Below are 24,348 nucleotides of genomic sequence, written 5' to 3'. Positions count from 1 at the left end.
CTGGTTAATTTATGGGCCCACTGCTGAACAGGAATAGACTGGAACCAGTTCTCTCATGGCAACGGGTTTCACATCTTGTTACCAATTTCTGAACCAACCTATCCTCAAGAAAAATGCTCTGAAAGATCTGAGGATCTTTCAGTGTTTCTGGTGCTGACTCAAGCAAGCAAATACTGTACTATTAAGAATTTTTTAAATTCCACATAAAGTCAAGGCATTATGACTTTCAGTTAGGGCAGTTTATTTGTCATTTTGAACAACTAAGGCAAGATATTTGAGCAAGATTATTCAAACAAAATCTCCTGTATCAAACTCAAAGGAAATGCAATAAGTCACTATTTCATACATATACAAACTAATGACAATACTAATATATACAAACAGTCAGATCTTACAAAATAGCATTTCAAGTCAGCACTTTATGCCGGTATCACTAATTTGTTACAAAAAGTTAAAGCTACAAATTTCACATTATTAGGTCTCACGTAACTGACAGCATCAGCATCTTTGCAGGTTGGAAAGTGAAGATGACAGTTTGTCCAAAACACTTTTCAGCAATGAATATGGACCCATAAAGCATGTGAATATAATTTCACAATGAAATGAACATATTGCTTAAAAATGTTGCCTGAATTGCCTTTCCTCAGGATATAAGCCTCAGTTGTCACAGGTTGGAGGAATTTGAGTGAGCATATATGAGGCTCCTGCAGGGGATCTGAAACAGGAAATGTTTTCTCTAGTTAAAATGACCAATTCCTGAAGGTGAAAAAATTCCCATATTTGTTCAAACTCCAAGAGTAGCAAATCTAGTTGTAAGCCTCAACTCTTATGGGGATTAAAGGCAGATTTAAGAGAAAATTAAACCATTGGACCACTTACTTTCACATATTTGGGTTATTTTACTGGGATTTTTTCATCAGCAACCATTTCAGTGAAAGTTATTTCACTAACACGTCTTTAGTCATAAGCACTAATTATAGCAATCAAGTTATGTACTCAGTAAAGTGAAAACTGAAGTCAAGCACCCAACTTTGGTGTTTTAAGTAAAACATGGGCTTCTCAATGTCTTCCTGTTGATGAAAGAAGTTTGGTCTATCAGTGGTAAATACAGTACAAAGGAAACCATTCCTAACAGAATGGTCTACTTGACATGTAAGCAATGCACATAGCTTGCTACCAAGTCACTCATATTGTACATGTGCATCATGCCAGAGGCAAAATGTATATGTACTAGAAGTAACTAAGCCATGAGCCAGTATTTAAAATGAAAAAATTGCATCTTGTCACTGGAAGCTTCATTTAACCAAGGGAATGTAATGAACATTAGCCCTAAAAAAAACCCAACCCACATTTCAGCATCTTTAATAAATATTTTTGAGTGAGCAAATACACACATTGGATGAATTTTTAATAAGTACTGCAGATGGTGTGTGTATGTCCAGCATTATTAGTGTGCTGTATTGTCAACACAGGCACTTACTAGCCTGCATGGTTCATTTAAATTGCCAGATTCTTATTGCTAAGAGATTGTCATCTACTAACACAAACAGAGGTTTAAATTATTTAGCTTGTGCTGTGAAAGTGATTAACTCAGTTTACTTGATTTCTTTCAAGATCTTCATCCTAGAAACTTTTGCAATATTAGAGGCTATCATAACTTCCCAACAGCTTGTTAATGTGGGTATGCATGAAGTGTATTGTTCCCAGCTCATGCCAGAAGCCATTGCCTACGCCTCTTTCCTTCCAGAGTCTGCCTGACTAGGCTGCTGAGCTCTTGGAGTCAGTTATATTAGCTCTGTCTATTTGCAGCTGAAGAATAAACTGAAGATATTAAAAGCCAGATCCTCAGGGGTGTAAACTGGCATGACTCCTATGCCAACTGAGCTCACTGATTTACAGCAGCTGAGGGTACAATCCCAAGAAACAAGGTCTAAAACTATAATGCTTCCACCAGTTATGACTGGAACCCTTCTTGTTACTAGAAGCGTTTGATTTCAGGAAACTGATATTTAATTGTGTGTGTCGTACCAAGGTCTGGTTCAGAAGGATGACTTGAAAAGTAGGCCCTCCGTCAGAGAGAAAATACTTGAAATACTCGCTCTTTACAAACATTTCATTTTATGTGGAATAACTAGATACAACTACAAGTGGATCCTAAAATTAAATCCAACATTAGCTTTGCTCTACCACTGCCAAAGCACAGCACACCCACTGTGAGGTCTCTGCGTCTATGACTGGAGATACCTGGATTACGTTTTCTGTTTTGCTCTTCATCATGTCAGTGTAAGTTATTAAACCATTTTAAGGTAACCTGACCCACACTGATGGTAAGTGTACAATCTGGTGATTTTCCACAACTCGTTAATACCATGAAAAAGGCAGACTTTTCCATAGTTATCCCAGATAGAAAACACACTGTTTACCAGTATCCAGAAAAACTGGAAGAGAGATTGATCGTAGCCATATTAAATGCAGAACAGGTTAAGTTGGAACTTCAGTCGCCCAGCTCCTCTGGCATCAATATATTGTTGTTTAAACTTTTGGGTAACCTAACTTTATTTTCAGCTTAGCTTTTCTGCCATACTTGACCTCTAAGTAAAACATTATGCAATTTTTCATCTAGAGATGGAGGCTTGAAATTGTAAAGCCCTGTAAATCACCATAATTAGTGAAATGTTTAAATCCTCTCCTTCATGGAGCAAAAAATATCTGATTTCCCAAGTGAGTGTTCACACAGAACTTTTTAGCTCTCTAATGCTAGTAGGAACTAAATGAAGATATTTCCCAGGATGCAGATGAAGGGACATTTGCTGCATTTTACATTGGAACTCTGCTTGGTTTAAGTGAGAGACTTTTAAACTGCAGAATAGCATTTGATGGAAATAGAGTTACATGCTTAATCTACCACTATTAATTTATACAGTTCTCACAAGACAAAACTACGGTCTCAAAAAACATTTGCTTAAAGCGCACCGGGTAAGGCATGGGGCTTATTACAGGCTTTTCAAAAGTAAGATTTGTTCCTTTCCAAAGGTGGGAATAGTTTCTGCATCTTCTTGTCTACTCTTTTCAGTGACCTCTTCAATTTGCTAACACTTTCCATGGTACCTTAACAGTAATAAGATAGTTAAAATGTTTGAAACTGAGCCCGTACAAAAAAAAAAAAAAGAAAGATGCAGCTTTTAACCACCACAGTACATATTAAAAGGGAAGAAAATAGACTACTGAAAGTTACGTCAAGAAAATAAACCAACGTTAGTCTTATTTGTATCTGTTCCCCTGATTTAAAACAAGTTTAATCTAAAAACAGTAACATAACTCCTCTGAAATAATACACTTTCTATTTTAAATATATCCAACATTAAAACATACCATTATCCATCCATCAGGATGTCCCACTTAATGGCATTCCTGAGTTCAGAAAGGTGCTATGGAAAAATAAGTGAGCAGAAGTTTTGCTCCCTACTTTGCTAACACATTTCAATAGAAATCAATCTGCGTAGTAGTCATAAAAGCAAGGTTCTGATTGTTTCAGAGGGTGGACATTTATTCTACCAGTGGCGCTTTCAAAAGTTCTGCTGCCGACGTTTCTTGGCTTCGATGGCATCAAGGATTGGCTGCCGTTTAGACTGATACTTCTGGCGGATCTCTTCAATTTCCTGTTCCATCATGGGATCGAGGGCAGAGAGTCTCCTCTGAAGTTCCTCTACGCCCCAGCTCTTTAACTAGCAGAGGGGAAACAGAATGCATACCAACATCAGAGCCTGTGCAAATACTGGACAGAAAAGATCAACATTTCTGCAGGGAATTCTGCTCTGACAGATTATAAACATTCACACAGCATCCTAACAGTAGGCAGAAAAATGGTTCTGAACTAACCAAGGAAAAAGCAAGAAGGGGTAATTGAGAAACAAAAGGACAAGTAAGTGACATGCTTGTAAAATGTATGTGTGTCAAATATGGGTTACTATAGCCCTTTCGATTTACATAATCCGGAAGCAAGCACCCTTTTCTCTTCAAAACCAGGATTACTGCCAATCATCCCCATGCACGTTCCAAAATTAAGCTGCTTCTTGAAGCAAGAGAGTGGGATCAAATACACATCACAACAGGTGGGCCAATTCCCAGGAAAGCAAAGAGTCAGTGCCTAGGCTTCAAGCTATTATAAAACCCTTAGAAAGGAACCTCTCATGATGTGTATGTGGCAAGAATTCCCACTCACTGTCTAGCTACAAGGAATTAAGAACCAGAGAGGAGTGTAGGAAAATGTAAATTATAACCAGCTAGGAATAGCTTGCTGTGAGACCCAAAAAGCCAGAAGTCCCAGAGGTCAAACTTACTGATACCCTACGATGTCCAAAATATATCTTTCATCCAAAATCGCAAAGTAGAAATAGTACATTCATCTTTCTTATGAATCAAGTCAGATTCCAAGGCCAGGAGGGACCATTGTGATAATCTTGTCTGGTCTTCTGTATAACACAGGCCATAGAACTTCCCCACGATAATTCCTAGAGCAGAGCTTTTAGAAAAGCATCCAGTCTTGATTTAAAAATTGCCAGTAATGGAGAAGCCACCACAACCCTTGGTAAATTGTTCCAATGGTTAATTACTATCATTGTTAAAAAGGTATGCCCTAGTTCCAGTCTGAATTAATCTAGCTTCCACTTCCAGTCATTGGATTGTGTTATACCTTTGTCTGCTAGATTCTAGAGCCCATTATTAAATGTTTGTTCCCCATGTAGGTACTTAGACTAATCAAATCATCCTTTAACTTTCTCTTTGTTAAGCTAAATAGACTGAGCTCTTCAAGTCTATGGCTATAGGGTGTGGTTTTATCATAATTCTTGTGGCTCTTCTCTGAGCTCTCTCCAATTTATCAAACATCCTTCTTGAACTGTGGGCACCAGAACTGGACAGCGTATTCCAGCACTTGTGCCAATTACAGAAGTAAAATACCCTCTCTTCTCCTATTCGAGGTTCCCGTTTATGCATCCAAGGACTGCATAGGCCCTTTTGAAAACAGAGTCACATTGGGAGCTCATGTTCAACTGATTATCCCCATATACGTCTTTTTCAAAGTCACAGGATGGAGGACTCCATCCTGAGAAGCAGTATGGTCTACATTCTTTATTCCTAGATGTACACATATAGCTGTGTTAAGACACATTGTTTGCTTGGCCCCTTACAAGAGATCTAGATAATCTGTATCAATGACCTGTTTGCTTATTTACCACTAGGGCTGCCATCTTTGTAATGGCTGGTAACTGGACCCCCAAGGCCCTGCCCCACCTCTCCCCCCACAAGGCCCTGCTTCCTTCTCTGCCTCTTCCCCACTTCAGTCATTCGCTCCTCTCCCTACTGTGCCTAGATCATCTCCACCTCTCCTAGCTGGGCTCCCTCTGCTTCGGGGCTGGGACAGGAGCTGCTGCAGCCTGACAAGGAGCTTGTGTTCAGGTAGGAGGCAACCTCAGCTGAGCAGGGGCTGGTGAGAGTTAATGACCCAGCACCTTCCCCTACTCCGCGGTAACCAGGCTTTTGGTGTCCAGTCAGTATATCTGACCGGAGACTGCCAGGTCCCCTTTTTGACCAGACTTTACACTAAAAAACCAGGCACCTGGCAACCCTACATGGCACCTGGACACAGAAGCCAAAAACCAGACTGTCCAGGTAAAATCCAGCTGGGTGGCATCCCTATTTATTACTCCTACAATTTTTGTCATCTGTAAACTTTCTCAGTGATGATTTTACTAGTGGAATGGAAAGTTATCGGATATACATCTCGCTATATCTGAATAATGTGTCTTGTTCCTCTAGTGTAGCATCTCATGTATTTGATAAGCCCTGAAAGATGTGAAATGAAAAAGTATGTATGGACCATGTGTCCACTGGATTTAGAGGACCAAAGGGATGTTTTTCTTTGTAAAATGATAGGAATTGTATAGCATAAGAAGGGAAAAGATAAGCACCTAACCAGGGTTTAAACTTTGAAATATTAGAAGAAATTTCATAAAATGGGGAACTTCCCATTGGTTTGGGCTAATATTGAAATACAATCCATGAAGCAAATCAAACAAAAACCCTCCGTCCAAGAGAAGCATTGAAGAAATTTGTTGTACACTGCCGCCATCTACTGGATACTAGCAGAAGCAAGAGAGAAACTTAGACCTGCAACTTGAGTGCCCAGGTGACCAGTGCCCAATAGAAAGTGAGAACGGTACTCCTCCAAGAACCTGGAAACAGGGTATATAAACTTCATGCCAACGCATGGACTGCAAAGTTTGCTGAAACTCCACAGCCAGCCTCTCCCTTCCTCCAGGGTTACAGGATGAAGCAGAGTTAAATGGATCCACAAGCAAGCTTCAGAATTCAGACAAGACTTGGACCTGCCTTATGAACAGCTCTCCCCTCCTCCAAGATTACACAGGGCTAAGTGGTGAGAGTTTGTTTCAGAACATAAAGAACAGAATAATTCTGTATAAATAACTGAAAGTTGTCTTGAGTCCACATTGTTGAGTGAGACCTCAAGTAACCATATTTTGGTTTTTAAGTAAGTAATGTTATGTGCATGTTCCCCTTTGTAAGGCCAAACAAACTAGCCAAAAAGTGACGTAAGAAATAACTTTAAGCAATTACTTTTGATATTGTAAGTTAGTCCCTTTCACATCAAAGCATTCAACTATCGGGGATCACACTCTTAAACGTTTATCTGAAGACTAGTACATGCTTTTAATCCTTGGAGTACTGGAAACATGAAAAATGTATTTGAGGTACTAAAGAATTGAAAACTGATTATGGTAACTGAATATAAAAAAAGAGTACTATGGCACCTTCGAGACTAAAATTTATTTGGGCATAAGCTTTCGTGGGCTAAAACCCACTTCATCAGATGCATGCAGTGGAAAATACAGTAGGAAGATCCATTTTTTCATGTGTGTGTATGTGTGTTGCCATACCAACTGCAACGAGACCAATTAAGGTGGGCTATTATCAGCAGGAGAAAAAAAAACTTTTGTAGTGATAATCAGAATGGCCCATTTCAAACAGTTGACAAGAAGGTGTGAGTAACAGTAGGGGAGAAAAAAACCTAGCATGGGGAAATAGTTTTTACTTTGTGTAATGACTCCCAGGCTTTATTCAAGCCTAAATTAATGGTGTCCAGTTTGCAAATTAACTCCAATTCTGCTGTTTTCCAATGAGAAACTTAGGCTTGAATAAAGCCTGGGAGTGAATGGGTCATTACACAAAGTAAAAACTATTTCCCCATGCTAATTTTTTTCTCCCCTACTGTTACTCACACCTTCTTGTCAACTGTTTGAAATGGGCCATTCTGATTATCACTACAAAAGGTTTTTTTCTCTCCTGCTGATAATAGCCCACCTTAATTGGTCTCGTTGCAGTTGGTATGGCAACACCCATTTTTTCATGGGGGGTGTGTGTGTGTGTGTGTGTAGATCTTCCTACTGTATTTTCCACTGCATGCATCTGATGAAGTGAGTTTTAGCCCACGAAAGCTTATGCCCAAATAAATTTGTTAGTCTCTCAGGTGCCACAAGTATTCCTCGGGTTTTTTTTTGCTGATACAGACTAACACGGCTACCACTATGAATGTAATAAGAAATCTTGGTGATTTCTTTTGTTCCTTTTGCATTGTTCCTTGGTATAGCTGCTGTGCCCCAACACTGGTCTAACGTGTTGCAAACTGTTCATAAGTTACACACAAACTTGTATTTATTATTTAAATCTGTTAAACAAATGGTTTTGGTGGTCATTTCAGCCTGCGGATTACTCAGAAAATACTTACCAACTCCCATCTCCCCAAAACAGTCACACACTTGTGTGCAATTACTTCTATAAATATTTGCACAACTCTTGACAATATTTTCTGCAGAACTTCTTGCAGGAAAGCATGGGAAGGACAAATAAAATATGCAATATATTTTTAGAGGTTAACTAACATTTTAATTATTTCTCTTTACTTCTGTTAAATGCAAATGGCACTCCTCTAAATGTTTAATTTTTAATTATGCAGCTATAGTGGTTGTTTAGTCATTTACCAACCAATACCACTCAGTTAACACAATTATTTCCTATTAAATAATAATTTGCCTTATACTTCTAATGACAATTGCTGTAATTTCAGAGTCCTCAATGTACTAAAATGTTAAGAGAAATCCAGCTAGTTAATTAAGTGCTCAGCAAATTAGTTACTCCTTTCCTAGACTTTTCTTAGACTGTAGAGTGATAATTCTTGGAAGTCACAAGGTTATTTGTTAGTAGATCCAGCATGACTCAGTTTTTGGAATTTCATTAGTGTTTTTATGCAAGATAAGACATTTCCCACCAGCAACTACTTTAAGATCATTATTAATACATACATTATAACAATCCTAGCACAAGAAAGCTTTTTAGCAAGGATACAGAGTGATTTTGCCTATCTAGTATAAAAATTGTTCAATAGAAAGACGAGGTGTTCGCCATCAGATATATATACTTTAAACACGTTAATACAACTTTATTAGACAGCAGTCTAAAGCTGATGTATGGCACCTGTTATCTTTTTGTACTGATTTAACAATCTGTTTTAGAGAAGATAATTATTCAATATTCTCCCCCTTAGAAATCTGGGGAATATAACATAGTCAAGTAAAGTCAGACAAGAGGAAAACATTAATTCAATGCCGAATATGTAGATTAAATGGCTACATCATCTTAAACCTTGAAATGGCTATCATTCCCCACAGAACAGCCAGCATTAATACGACAAAACTAAAGTTTTAGAAATGACATGACACCTCATGCTTCAGGGTTTATGCCAAACTAACTACTAGAGATTAGGAGGTTTCCCTAGGGAGAGTATTCTCTCTCTGCCTATTGCAGGGTTTCTTGCACCTTCTTTGAAGCAGCTGATGCTGGCCACTGCCTGAGACAGGATGCTGAAACAGGTGGACCACAGGAGTTGATTCAGAATGGCACTTTTTATGTTCCCAACATCACAGTACATGTGAAGTCTCAGACCTCATCTTCAAGGCTCTTACTGACACAGGCCAGGGACACTTAAGTAACCTCAATCTGGAATGAAGACCACAATTGTCAACTATGCCCAAAGCAACTATCTACTGCAAGCCTAATACTTGTTTGTGCTGGAGCCATTCTGGGACCAGAACTCTCACTTTCAGAAACCAAGATCACACCTCACCAGCCTCCATCCAAGTGCAGGGTGTGCTTTTGACTTGGCTTTCACAAATAAAAGCACATAGCACTTCATAACAAAATAAAATCCATAGACTATTTCTCCCCTTGGTGAGAGGAGAGACATGGAGAAGGTACCATATACAGCACATATTGCTTAATGCATCTCTGAAAGATGCTCAGACACCATGCTGATGGGTAGGGTACAAGAACCTGAAAAGAGGTGAAAAATTGGAACAGCAAAGGTGTTGTGGATCAATGTTGAGAGACGCATTGGTGGAGTGGTGGGAAGGAAACAAAAATCGCACCTACCCAAAGCTAGGGCTATGAGTCCTTCACTTTAATCTATAATAAAATTATATGGGGTTATCAATATAAGCCACATATCTTTGCTGAAACCTTATGTAGTTAGTTTTCAGAGTAGCAGCCATGCTAGTCTGTATTCGCAAAAAGAAAAGGAGTACTTGTGGCACCTTAGAGACTAACAAATTTATTTGAGCATAAGCTTTCGTGAGCTACAGCTCGGAATGCATCCGATGAAGTGAGCTGTAGCTCAATGAAAGCTTATGCTCAAATAAATTTGTTAGTCTCTAAGGTGCCACAAGTACTGTTTTCTTTATGCAGTTAGTGTAAACCCTTTTCATATGTCAGTAATCACAATTGTAATTGTAATGGATTTCAAATCCACTACAATCTGAATCCACTAATCTGAAAGGTCATTTTATTAAGGTTGTTCCCTACCCACACTGTGTATCACTACCAAAATAAACTCCTCTTTTGCCTAAAAAATGTCATGGCCCCCATTCTGTTTGGGTAATTGGGGCCCCAATACAAACCATACAGACCATTATTTTCTACAATCTATTACATTTTTACCTTACACATATCTGTCGTGGAGCACTGTCACAAACTTCAGTATCCCATGAATTTATGCTGACTGGAATTTATTTTTTTTTAGGAAAAAATGCCAGAAGCAAAATGATAGGAAAGAAAGGAAAAGTTGTCTCATGCTGCACAGATATTTGGGGGTAGAGGTAGTCTCGTTCAGTCCCCTGTGCTGAGGCAGGACCACATATATATTGACCATCCATGACAGGTGTTTGTCTAACCTGCTCTTAAAAACCCTCAACAACAGGGATTCTACAGCTTCCTTTGGAAGCCTATTCTAGTACTTCACTATCCTTATAGTTAGAAAAACTTTCTAATTTCTAACTTAAATCTCCCTTGCTGCAGACTAAGCTGATTGCTTCTTGTCCTACCTTCACTGGACATGGAGAACAATTGATCACTGTCTTTTTTTATTCTATACATCCGATGAAGTGGGCTGTAGCCCATGAAAGCTTATGCTCAAATAAATTTGTTAGTCTCCAAGGTGCCACAAATCCTCCTGTTCTTTTTGCGGATACAGACTAATACGGCTGCTACTCTGAAACATTTTTTATAACAACCCTTAAAATATTTGAAGGCTTATCACGTCCCCCCTCAGTCTTCTTTTCTCAAGATTAAACATGTCCTAGGTTTTTTAGGTTTTTTTTTAAACCTTTATTCATAGGCCAGGTTTTCTAAACCTTTTATCATTTTTGGTGCTCTCCTCTGTACTCTCTCCAGTTTGTCCACAATCTTTCCTAAAAGTGTGGTGCCCAGAACTGGACACAGTGCTCCAGCTGAGGCCTCACCAGCACTGAGCAGAGCGGGACAATTACCTTACATATGACACTCTTATTAATACACAGCCTAATATAATTCTGCTTTCTCGCAACTGCATCACATTGTTGGCTCATATTCAATTTGTGAGCCCCTATAACTCCAGATATATTTCAGCAGTACTACTACCTATCTAATTAATCCCCATTTTGAATGGTGCATTTGATTTTTCCCTTCTTATGTATAGTACTTTACACTTGTCTTTAGTGAATTACATCTTGTTGATTTCAGATCAATTCTCCAATCAATCAAGGTCATTTTGAATTTTAATCCTGTCCTCCAATGTGCTTGCAACCCCCTCCCAGCTTGGGGTCATCTACCCATTTTATAAACATGCTCTCTACTCCATTATCCAAGTCATTAGTACAAATATTGACTAGGGCCCCACTATATGCATCCTCCAAGTTTAACAGCAACCCATTGATAACTAATCTGAGTACGGTCTTCCAACAACTTGTGGACACACTTGATAGTAATTTCATATAGACAACATTTCCCTGGTTTTCCTATGAGAATGTCATGTGGGACTGTGTCAAAAGCATTACTAAAACTCAAGACATATCACATCTACAGCTTCTCCTCTCCCCTAAGCTATTGACCCTGTCAAAGGAGGAAATTAGGTTGGTCTGGCATGATTTCTTCTTGACAAATCCATGCTGGCTATTCCTTATATCCCTACTATCCTCTAAGTGCCTACAAACTGTTTAATAATTTGTCCCAGTATTGAAGTTTAGGCTGACTGGTCTATAAATTCCCCAGGTCTGTTTCCCCCACCCCTTTTTAAAGATAGGCAAATATACTAGCTTTCTCCAGTTCTTTGAGAGCTCATCTGTCCTCTATAAGTTCTCAAAGACAATTACTAAAGGTTCTGAGATTCCTTCAACTAGTTCCTTAAGTACCCTCGGATTAATTTCATCAGGCCCTGCTGACTTGAATAATTTATCTAAATATTCTTTAACCTGTTCTCTCTCTATTCTGGCTTGTCTTACCCTCCCCCTTGTTGTTAATATTAATTATATTGAGTACCTGGTCTCCATTATTTTACTGAAGGCAGAAGTAAAACAGATTTTAAACACCTCGGTTTTCTTGATGTCATCTTCTTCCTGTTACGTAGTAGACCTACACTGTGTCTCTCTCTTACTCCTAACGTATTTAGGAAACTACCTTGTCTTTTACATCCCTTACTAGGTGCACCTCACTTGTGCGGTAGCCTTTCCTATTTTGTCCTTACATACTTGTTCTAGTCTTTTATACTCATCCTTAGTAATTTGTCCATGTTTCCATTTTTTGTAGGAGTTCTTTTTGATTTTTAGGTCATTAAAGAGCTCCAGATCGAGCCATATTGGCCTCTTACTATTCTTCCTATCTTTCCTTCACTTCAGGATAGTTTGCTGTTTTGCCTTTAATATTGTGTCTCTGAAAAACAACCAGCTCTCCTGAACTCCTTTTTTCCCTTATATTTTCTTCCCGTGGGAGCTTACCTACCAGTTCTCTGATCTTGTTTAGAACTACTCAAAATTAACAGCTTTATTTTTCCTGCAGATATTTCAAATGACCTCCTTACATCACACTGATACACAACAGGAGACAAACTATCTGATCAGTGATGCAGCTGCTCATGAGGAAGTCTCACCAACCCAACCAACTGTAAATTTATACATTTGTCCTTCAAATTTTGTACATCGTTTGTAAAGAGTACGGGAATCACGCTTCTATTCTGGCAAACTCCCATACATAATCCAAACTGCAGAAAAAAGGGGACTAAATTGCTTTTCAGTATCCCTGCATCTCTATATTAGATAAGGTGATGGACACCTTAGAGATAGACAATTATACCCACGCCCCAACTTGCTGAGAAAAGACTCAAGGCATCCATGACATCCCTTTGCAGTCAGATCAGGAAGACTTATAGATAACTTTCTACCTGATGTTATGCAATGTTTAAACGATCAATCTGCTTCTCTGAGTTTGTTTTTTCATTTCAATCCTTAAAAAATAGGAAAAAGATTAACACATTTAATTAGTCAAGTGAAATGTCACTGCGATGTTTAATTTTATTGAATGTAAAAGATCCTAAGCAGAAAAAAAAATGAATAAATAATGGATCTAAGCAGACATGTTAGACATAGCCACCGGTTATATATCCAAGGGCACAGTGCTCTGTAATTTATACCTCTACAATTCTGCCAGCTCCAGAGACAGTCTTATAACAGCTACAGTATTTCTAGCCAGACTATGCCAGATTTCAATTGCACAAAAGATTTAGCTTAAAAACACAAACTAAGGGTGGAAAATTACCACCCTTCCCCACTGCTCTAAACAAGTAAAAACAGGAGACACTAGAGTGCAAGTATTCCAATATAAATTATTCAAAATCCAAAGAGAGAAGCAAGCAAGCAGGGGTTCTATTAAATAGCATAGTGAAGTCCTTTTATTATCCAGAGAACAGGTACAGCAGTGATAGTGTAAGCTTTCCCTGGCAAGTGACCTTAATCCTGGTCTTCAGGGACCATTTCTAGGAGCAAGGGGAAAGAGTCATGTCTCATTTGTGACAAAAATGCCACTGATGGTGTCAACTGAGTTGTGCTGACATTGCCCACTAGGAGCTAGTCTGAAACCAATTTTATTTTGCATGCTCTTTGCCAACAGCCCGTTAGCAACATGAAGTCACTACTGATCTGGACCAGATCTGAACTAGTGACAGATGTAAAAAGGCTCCATAGCTTGTGACTAATTATATATATATATAAATAAAAGTTAGGAATAGAAAAGATGCAACTGCAATTTACCAGCAGCTTTCATATATTTCCCCTACAGGCTAGTATTTCTACGAGCCAGTTCTCTGGCTCCAGTGTATGAAATCAGATTCGGACCAAACTGCACACAAGCCACAGAATGGTCTCTGAGGGCAGCTAAAACCTTTGAATCCCAATTCTTCTTGCAATTCTCGTTATCTGCTGACATTGAACCTCACCCCTCAATTAGCACAAAGCCCTTTCTTAGCATCTTTGCCACGGCTCATGCCGTTTAAGATTTTTTATTTTTTTTTTAAAAATAGACTCTCTAAAGCCAGCAGGCTGTCAGGAACTCAGGTATGGGCAGTCAGATCCAGTGGTTAGACCTGTAGGCAAATTGAACCAGAGTCAATAGCTAGAAACTGGGGGGCCAGATGAGGTGGTAGGAACCAGAAACAAGGTGGGGGTTTCTCCCAACAGGTCAGGGATCTACCTTTTTACATGGATGACTTCCTGGCGCTCTTTCCGGGCTTAAATAGTAGGTCTGGGCCAATCAGAGGTCATGGGAGGAGCTGCCAGTCACCTCTACCGTGGGCAGCACTTCTTGCAGTGACTGGTTTCCCAGGATGTATAGTGTGTTGACAGTGCCTCTGCCACAGTTGCCTGGTGGAAGCGCTGCTCACCTGGAGCCCCACAGACCCAGGTTCAAGTCCCACAAATCCTGACACAGGCCGGTGTTGCATTTGCTCCACAAGAGCACAGCCCCTACTCCATTGCCAATAAGGGCACGTGGTTCTTTCAGCACCACAGTGCAAATTCACCACCAAGTACTGATTTTTGCTACAAAAGCAAACTACTGAGGCTAAAAAACAATCATTCCACACTCCCCACACACACTTTCAGTAACTGACAATGGCTGAATAAGCAGTTTTATAGCACAAAATAAAAAATGCTTAGTCTTAGTAGCAAAACAATTGCACATTTTATTAACTATATTAACCTCTAAACTACAGTGTCAAATTCTTAACTAAGCTGTAAAATTCATTTTAGAAAATAAGCTTTCCAGACAGCCTTTCACAAATGAATGGAACATGATATAGTTTGAACCAGTTACATCATAACCAACTGTCTTTCATCCTGGCTACAAGTGATTAATACATGAATGCTTTATTTCTAGCAGAAAGGACATAGTTTAATTCCTTTCACAATTGGTTAGAGAGTTCTCATTTGATTATGTAGCTCTGTGCTTTGTCTCTATTGACTCAACTGTTGAGTTTTCAAAATAAGGTGTTATTCACCTCTGAAGTGCATCCTACATACAGTGCATGTCAGCCAAACACAAAGATGAATGTACACAAATGATAGAACAGAAAGCTTTATGAAAGAACAGGAGGCCATAAATAAACAAAGTGCTCTTCAAAAAGATAAATTAAATTCCTAAAGTCAAGACACTATGAAGCCACAGAAAGATTGGTTAGAAATTGCAAGGATTTTGCAGTTTTATTAAACACCCAGCCACCTTCCACTCTTGTTAACCTGACCATTATTCTTACGGATCAGAGGGGCAGATTTACAGTTTCTCCATCTGATCATCAAGCAACTTAAACCTAATTTTAGCAGTGAACCTGTGCTCAAAACACATCCCAAAGTTGCTGCAGGAGGAAGGTGGCAGGTAAGATTTAAGTAACAAATCCTAAAAGGCTGGCAGCCATGCAAAACCTTTTGCCAGAAACAGGGCACTATTAAAATCTCATGCTAGTATCAAGAGGTAAGGGAACAGGATGTTTGCAATAGCATTTCCAAAGCCAACCTCAGTAGCCACAGCTAGAACTTAGTTGCTAGTAAGATTCATTTTTTTCAGGAAAATACAACAAAACCTAAATGTTGTTAGCAAGAAAAACACAGGGTTTTTAGAAGGACTTCAGTGAAAAGGTACTTGTACCTAGTGCACAGAGGGGAGTCCCCTTTCCTTCCCCAGTTACTCTTCCAACTTTCCATACACACTTTTCAATGGTTTTCAGCTGATTTTCTCTCATATGCCTGGTTCTCACCTACCACCTTTTGCTCACATATTCTGACTGGCTTTTACTGTGCCTGAGCCTCAGTGTCAAACCTCCATTTCTGTTGTCTATAGAAAATAGGTTTTGCCAAATAATTTCATCAGGAGGTTTGGAAGTTTCCAAGATTAAAATACAAGAGGAATAAAGCTGAAGCTTCATAGGGAAAGAACCTCCTGATGGTTGAAATACATCTGAGCCAGACAAGTAAAGCTAACAAAATGACATTTTTTAAACTTTTATTAAATGTATTTTCCATTTATGCTCAGTTTCACACACCAAAATTTAACAACCTTTGAACGCCTATCAACCATCTAAAATGCCCCAAGGAAATTCAAAACAGCTTAGATTTTTATGTCAGCAGGGTACTAAACTGAGTATTTGCTTGTGAGTATTAGACAGGAGAAATTTAGATATGACTTGGGGGAAAAAAGTTACTCAAGCTATGCTCACTCATTAAATGCCAAAATGTGATCTGCTACTAGAGATCCAGTATCTTGAAAATCACATGCATCCAGCGAAGTGGGTATTCACCTACGATAGCTTATGCTCCAATAGGTCTGTTAGTCCATAAGGTGCCACAGGACTCTTTTCCGCTTTTATCTTGAAAATGTTATTACAACATGTTTTAGGACTGATATGGATTTTCAGATTAAGTATTGTTTCCTATATTTGTTCCATTAAAATCTAACACAATTACACAAAAAATGGCATGCTATAAATTAGAGTAGGAAGCTAATATTTGAGACCCATTAGTGATTTTGGCTGCTCCTATTTTTGGGTGCCTGAGCTGACACACACATTAAAGGGTTCCTGATTTTCAGAAAAGTTCTGCGAGTACATCTGCTACAAATCAAACCCCTTTAAGGAACTGATCATTGGAATGGACACCCAAAAATTGAGGCACCCAAAATCATTAGTCACTTTTGAAAAAACCTTGCCAAAGGAGTGTTACACTATAAAGAGGTTACCCAAATGTAGGGTGCAGAAAGGAAGAAGCAAATAAGGATGGTGTTAAGGGTCACCATCCGCAAAGGGTGATGCTGCATTAATTACTGAAGGGAAACAAATTGGGCACAAAACTCTGAAACCCTAAGGAGGAAAGAGTGATTGATTGTTTTGAAGACAGTGGACAGACTGAGCAGGGTGAGAACTGAGAAGAGATACTTGTACAAGGCCAAGTGCTATTGACCTTAAGTGACATTAGCGAGACTCAGCGGATGGGCAAAAGTTTGATTGCAGAATAGCCCAAGAAAGGAGAGGAAGTTGAAGTATTAGGAGCAGACAGCATGCTCAGGGAGCTTGTATGTGAAGAGAGATGTGACAGTAGATGGAGAGGCAGGAGGGGTCATAGGGTGCAGGTTATAAATAGCATGCTTGTATGTTATATAGAAGTCACAACATATCCCGTTTCACTTTATGGCACACAGATAAAGAACCTTAAATGTAGATGGACAGGTATATGAACTCATTCAAAATAAAATTTGGCATACATTTTAATTGTTACCAAACTATTTGCTTCAAATTTCAGGTTTTCATGAACTGGATATTTTGCAACAATTTGGAATACCATAAAATAAGTAAATCTCACAAAATATCTGAGCCTCTTGTACATAACAATACAGATCAAGCTGCATGGAGTTGCCACATTTAACCCCAGAAGTGGCTACATTTCAGTGGTGGGTGAAGGGATTCCTATAAATAGTGTGTTAAGTGCTTAGAGATCCTTTGGGATGGAAGGCATTTCATGCAAGAGACTACGTGCACTTGTGTTTCAATGACCTTGGCTCAAAGAACTATATCATCAATACTACCAGGATGTTTTCCCTTTAATAAAACCTAGGTCAATACCTAGAAATTTATTATTCAGCCTCCTACTAGTCTGTTTTTGATGCTTATCCACCTACATTTTTGTACTTTTCATTCTCCATTTGTAAACCATGAATTTTATTCCTGGGCCACAATTGCTGATTTGACATTATTCATACCCAATTTATTTGCAACCCAACAAACTGTATCGAGAATCCAAACTTCAGTGTGTTACATTAGACTCTAAGACAGATAGTATGTAAAGTCTCAAATTTTCGAGTATAAGAGCTGTGACAGATGTAAGAGCTTAGGCCATTCTTGGTACAAGCCTTTTGCACCCTGAAACAATGGTTAAGCATCATGCCAAATATATGCACTTTTTAAAATAAGAGTCCTTGAGTACAGCAAATTATTGAACAATGCTACCAGCTTGTTTTCTGAGGTCCCAATCAACCAGCAAAAAGTTTGTAATTCTTCTGGCAAAAATAAGGTAAATGCAGAGAGGCATTTCATATGCTGAGCAGTGGTACAGAATTCAGATCTTGAAACTGGCAAGATTTTGGCTTTGTTAAAAACAAGTATTTTTCCTCTCTAGCACTTTCCCTTGAAATGCTGGCTCAACATTACCTGCATATATTAAACACTAACATAAAAATTAAGGTCTCATTCTCATCTACATCAATACCCATGGAAACAGACATTAAATATTTTATCACTCTAGAACAAGTTGCCCAATGCAAGAAATTGTTTTAGAAATCACAAAACTGGGACCACTAATAGATTTAATTATAAACATGGTCAAACATCTGCAGTCAATCTTACTCATCTTGCCTTAAATACCACAGGGCTTGATTTTATGTATATTATTTTAAACATGCTAAATTAAGTCATGAAAAGATATTACAGTTAATAAGCACAAACCACAGTGCTCTGCTAATACTACTAATCTCAATTTTTTTTTTTAAGCCTTAAAATGTCAGTGAAGTTTGCCTTCACATCATTGAGAATGGGTGAATGCAAACACTGTGGGATTTCTTGTAAGATTAAAATACAGATATTAATTTTTCAAAGGATTTGAAAAATAAAAATCTGAACAGCACAAGCTTCTGCTTTTAATGTAACTCAATTATTTAGGTAGTGTTCTGGCTACACACACTGTAGGCTGTAGCATGTGGTGTGATTCATACTATCACTTATGCTGGAATTTCCAAGAGGGAGAGAGGGCTGATACTAAACAGTAGGCATAGACATCTCTACACAGAGTTTTTGTATTGCTTTAACTATAGTGGTTTAGAAACTGATTTCCCATCACAGAAATAAGCACTTTCACACCAGCATAACTGTGTCCACACTAGGAGTCATACCAGTTTAATTATATTGGTATAAAAATGACACCCCTAACTGAAATAGTTAGATGAGTCCGCCTCCCGCCCCAAAACAAAAACAAAAAAACCCACCTCACCCAAAAACCTGAGTGTAGACCAAACCTTACTGGCTATGAAGGAAAGAAAAGACATAGTTCAGCATACTTGGAATCCTACTCCCAGCTGAATCAAGTGATGGTATTTAAGACAGATTGGTTATGTTACAACAGATCCAGGACAGTTGGGACTTGTACATTTATGTCAGTTCCACTCCACTGTTCATGAATATGGGCTTTTTGCCACTGCAGCTGAATCAGCTCACTGTCTCAGGGTTACACAACAAAGCATCCTTCTTCCCACTCCCTTTCTTCCAGGGCCCAAATCCATCATGAAACCTGGGGATTGCAGAATCATCTAAAATTTTCTACCTCTCCACTGTAAGCCAGTGGGCTTCATCACTGGTTCAGATACCAAAGAACACTCTCCAGGGATTCCAGTCCCTTTTCTTCCGGGATTCAGTACTATTTCTTCCAATTAAAGCTATTTAACACACGTTCAACACAATCATGTCCTTTCACCTCCCAGGGTCTTCTGCAGGGGTCTATCTACTCCATACTGGTAGACAATCCACAGGCCATCTGCCTGGGAGTCTAGACAAACATCTCTTCTTCCTTCTTCCTAGCCTGCTCCCTGTAGATTACATTTTGCAAGCCATTTGCCTGATAATCCTATGTAATTTGGGCTCTTTCCCCTGCTCCATGGTCTCCTGCAGAAGTCTACCAACTCCCTGCATGTCTCCAGCTCAACTGAGCTACTTGCTGGCTTTAAGAGCTATCACCTGATCCTTTCCCTCACAACCTCAGTGGAAACAGATGCTTAAATGAGCTGGGTTGCAGCCCCACCTGCAACACGTCTACACTGCAAAGAAAACTCATGGTATCGAGTCTCAGAGCCCAAGCTCCAGACCAAGCGGTAACATCTACATTGCTATTTTTAGTCCCACAGCCCCATGAGCTGGAGTCAATTGACCTGAGCTCTAAGACTGAGTGCCACAGGTTTTTCTTTGCACTGTAGACACACACTGTAGAGTCAGCTTACCTATGATATCCACTCTCCAGTCTCTGTCTTCCTGTTTTACAAAAAAATTGGAAAGGTCTCGTTTTTTGTTTCACAAGGGAATGGAAGGGGGGAGGAGCCCTTAAAACCTTGAACTTTTTTCACAAAACTGAATTCTTGTTTTCTAGCCAGCACAACTTTGCAGTGTGGCTGCTCACATCCAGGCTAGGCTAACCAGGTGCTTAGAACTGAAAACCATTTTCTTGTTGGGTTAACTGCAGTGAATACATGCCTCAAAGCACATCTTCCAGAAAGGCATCCAGTCTTGATCTGAAGACACCAAAAGATGGAGATCCTATGACCTCCCTTGGTAATTTGAACAGTTAGAACAATCACCTTCCACTGCTTAAAAAGAAAAAAGCTTTATATTTCTAACTTGAATTTCTCTGGTTTTACTTTCAGCCATTAATCTAGCTAAGAAAGGCATAACAAGAATCAAAGAGCCCTTAGGTACAAGCTATTTGCCCCTTGTGAAGGTACTCGTACACCACAACCAAGTGACCTCAATCTTCCTTGATATTCACTACAATTTCACCACTTACATATCTGACCTTCTGACCCCTTTTTATCTGAAAGGATTACTGTTATATGCCAGTTTATGTTCAGACTTCATGTTTTCTGTATCAAGGACAGCAAATAACTTTAGCGCTCACCACAATTCTATTGTCCCTCCTATTTATACACATCCATTCTCTCCTTACAGGTCAGCAAGGCCCTTCTCTCTTGGATTATTTTCAGTCATTATGGGAATATTCCAGCCCCTCCCTGCCATTCAGTTTAATAATACAGAGACCCTGCCAGCTGGCAGGGAGGCTGGTAGGGAGAAAAATGAGAGGATCAAGTCACAAGCATTTGTAGCTTTATAAACACAAATTCTCCTTTCACCTTTTTGACAGATTTATTTTCTTTGCTTTTCACCATTTGGAAGTTGTTCTATTTCCTCTGAGGGGAATGAGAAGCTAAAATGGCATCTTTGTTGCTGGCAAACAGTCAGAAAATTCCAAATACAGGAAGCAATTACAGACGGATCATAGTGGCCAGTAGTAAAGATCTGTACATTCACTACACAGTTATTGTGAAGTGACTGTACATTGATTATGCAAATCAGACACCCACTTCCAGATTGTAGGGAACTGTATAACTGAGGAAGCACCATGCAGCGTCGCATCAATAACTAGACCATCACTGACTAGCTCGTATTAGCTGAATTCCATTTCAGTATTGATTATAATAATGCCTGAAACGGTTGAGAAAGGAGAGGTTCGTCCATCAGTGCTTTCATACAGCTGCTCCATATTGTTACTGCTATCAGTAATGTACAGGAGTTACATTACAGGGGAAATTGGCTCCAAAACTCCATTCTCTGCTATGAATTATCAAAAAGATTTTTTTAAACACAGATTTGATCAGTACATTTTAATCATATGAGATCCAAGACCATTTCCTTTTTCAGTTGAGCAAGTATCAGCGCAAGTAACCTGTGTCATATCTGAAAACACACGCCAGACCACTTCATCTAAACAAAGAAAGTGACAAACTCAATAGTTTTGTTCTGTAGCACTGAACTTCAAACATTTTAAAATCTAAGCTCCTTCAGGGACCTAGAAAGTAGCTGACTAATCCTAAAAACCACAAAGATAAGTTCTCACTATTTTTTCAGTAACTGAATTAGAACCCAAGCTAAGGTCATCTTGTCTGGACCAACAGGAGAGCTCAGCCTCTCTTACTTATCCACAAGATTTATTTTCTGGAAACAGCACTAAGAAAAGGTCCTTACACAATGATAGTTTTCTCTTGCAATTTCAGATGTGTTCCCCCTGCCAAGTGATTATGATTTGTCTGATTTCCTTAAATAGAATCCTCAAAGTCTTTTTACACATCACAATAAATTACAGTAGCTTCTGCTAGCAGTAAAATTAAACATGGAGTAAAGTTCATGTCATGCCTTCCACACAACACTGCTTGAGAAAAGTACTCAGCAAGCTTTTACTACCGAAGAAGTGTTATAATTAAGTGGTAATGAAACTGCATTCTGCAGAGATTTACACACAGCTTCCATTTTTATTATACCCTGCTATGAAAATGCTACTGGAAGACATGCAACTTTGGAAAATTTGTTCAAAAGCTCAATGCCTAGCTAGTTAAAGGAAAAAAGGAGAGAACAGAACTTCACAAACAAGAACTACAAGAATTGAACCACTTCACCAGCTACAGTCCACTCCCAGTGGACTGACAGATTCTGCAATTCTCTGACCCACTCTAATTGTGCTGAGCTTCTGATAGGCTTAGAATCAATTTAGTTAGTAAAAGGCATAAGGCCCAAGGGATAACTTCAATGAATTATGGTAATTTGTCCAAAGACCTGATACATTTTAAAGCTACAGTACACTGCAATTTCCACAGCTTTTTTTTTTTCCCATAAAGACTGATAATTGAGTTAAACAAAGCAGCTTAATGTCTATTAGAGAAGGCCCTGAGTTGGATCTGCTTGTGGTTTTTCCAAGCTTACTCTTAAGTACCAGTAATAGATTAGAAACAATCATTGCAATTTATATCTTTGCTCCCAAGGCCCAGAGTGCTATAGAGGAAGGATTGTACCCATGGGGCCATTTTGGAGTAGAGAGGCAATTCTAGAGTACAGCCGGAAATGCCAGTCTGATTCCTCTATCCACTACAACATTCAGTCAATTTAAGGTACTAAAATCACTTCATCTGAGTGCAAAAGGGATGAGAGTTGCTTGAAAATCCTGTGAAAAAGCACTGAAAATGAACAGTTTATAGGGTATTTTAAAAGGAACAGCTTGAGCTTGCAGGAACGTGGGAGATGGTGCTTGTCGTTGAAACAGGGACCAAATCTTTGAGATTTCAACCAAAGATTCAGATGACCTTTCAGAGCAACATCACCATATGCGGTCCCCTGTCTAGTTAATGACTATTTTCTCATGCCAGATTTTCATAAATTTTATTTTTGATTCCTAGTAGTCGTCCGTCTATTTATTATGGCGCTGCAGCTATACACAAAACACGAAGAAACTAGACTAGTCACTTGCAAACACTATTTGTTTCAATAGGACTGTTAGTTTTCAGGGACTTTAAGTATTTCCAACAGGTTTTTACCTCAATAGGTTCTATGTGGATCTACATCTTTTTTTCTACTCTAATGGCATTATAAATCTGAATTTTTTAAAACCACTGTCCATGGAGTTCAGTATGAAATATGACAGGGCAAGCCTTCTAAGGAGCCCATTAGTTGTTTTATTCCACCACAGCTAATTGGAAATATTCAGCTGCATTAACTCCTCTATAAGTAATATCCTAAAAAAATCTGATGGAAAGCTGTTCAATCTTTCAAGACTCAGATCTAAAACCAAGACTCGGGAGGCCCTCATCCACCTCCTCTTCGCTGATGACACAGCAGTGGCAACCCGCTAAGAGCCCATCTCCAAAACCTCATGGACAGTTTTTCCAAAGCCTGCCAAGACTTCAGGCTTTCCATAAGCCTAAAAAAGATGAACCTAATGTGCCAAGTAGTTGAAGCAGCCTCCATCAAGATCAACAACTATGAACTTGAAGTGGTGAACGAGTTTACATACCTGGGGTCCACTATCGCAGTCAACCTCTCACTTGAAACAACTCAACATCCGCACTGGAAAAGCCACCACAACAATGTCTAGACTGAGCCAGAGGGTATGGCAAAACAAACTGACAGAACACACAAAGATTGATGTGTATTTTGTATGTGCTATCAGCACACTTTTGTACGTGAGCAGGGTGGATATAAAAATCAATGATGTAAAAAAAAAAAATTTAAAAATAGGATTTTTTATTTAAAATGGATTTTTGATAAAATTATTTTTGAGGAAAAAACCTCTCATCATGGAATAGGGATTATACATTCTAATTCTATAGTAGGAGACAATATATTCATGTAATGTTTAAAAGTTTTGTAAATGAGTTCCAGTATTTCATGGATTAGGAACCCAATCTTATGGGGTTCCAGGGACTTCTGTATAGATTATTTAGGTTAATCTTTTTATCTACCCAATGGGACTCAGTGTTCAGTCTAGAAGATACCATCAGAGATGCTTAGTTTTGCAGTTCTCAAACTGGATTTGTGTCTCCAGAGATAACATCCTTGTTAAGAGCAAAAATGTTTTTAAATAAAAAATAAAAATAAATAAATAAAGGTGAGAAACAACAGACCTCAACCCTATTGTCCCTCTGCAAATTTGTGTACACAGAGTCAATCCCTTACCTCTTTCTAAAAGTGCAAGTTTCAAAAAATTCAATAAATAGAAGATTGTTGGGGGCGGAATAGATCTGGACAAGAAGAAGAAGAAGTCTGGAGATAAATGTGAGAAGGGAGGGACA

At 38.8% G+C, this 24,348-nt stretch overlaps 1 protein-coding gene across 1 annotated transcript in view; it reads right to left on the bottom strand.

Moving 5' to 3' along the window:
• Positions 1-217: 217 nt before the first annotated feature.
• The window catches only part of STK4 (serine/threonine kinase 4), a 74,398-nt gene continuing 50,267 nt past the window's right edge, over positions 218-24,348 (bottom strand). Inside the window, exon 11 of the mRNA XM_048819668.2 lies at positions 218-3,725. Within this exon, the coding sequence (XP_048675625.1) occupies positions 3,567-3,725 (159 nt within the window). The 3' untranslated portion in view covers positions 218-3,566. The remainder of the gene's footprint in view (positions 3,726-24,348) is intronic.

This window comes from Caretta caretta, chromosome 13 (genome assembly GCF_965140235.1).
Source record: "Caretta caretta isolate rCarCar2 chromosome 13, rCarCar1.hap1, whole genome shotgun sequence".
NCBI classification, from domain to species: Eukaryota; Metazoa; Chordata; order Testudines; family Cheloniidae; genus Caretta; species Caretta caretta.
This window is presented reverse-complemented; position numbering and strand designations above follow the sequence as displayed.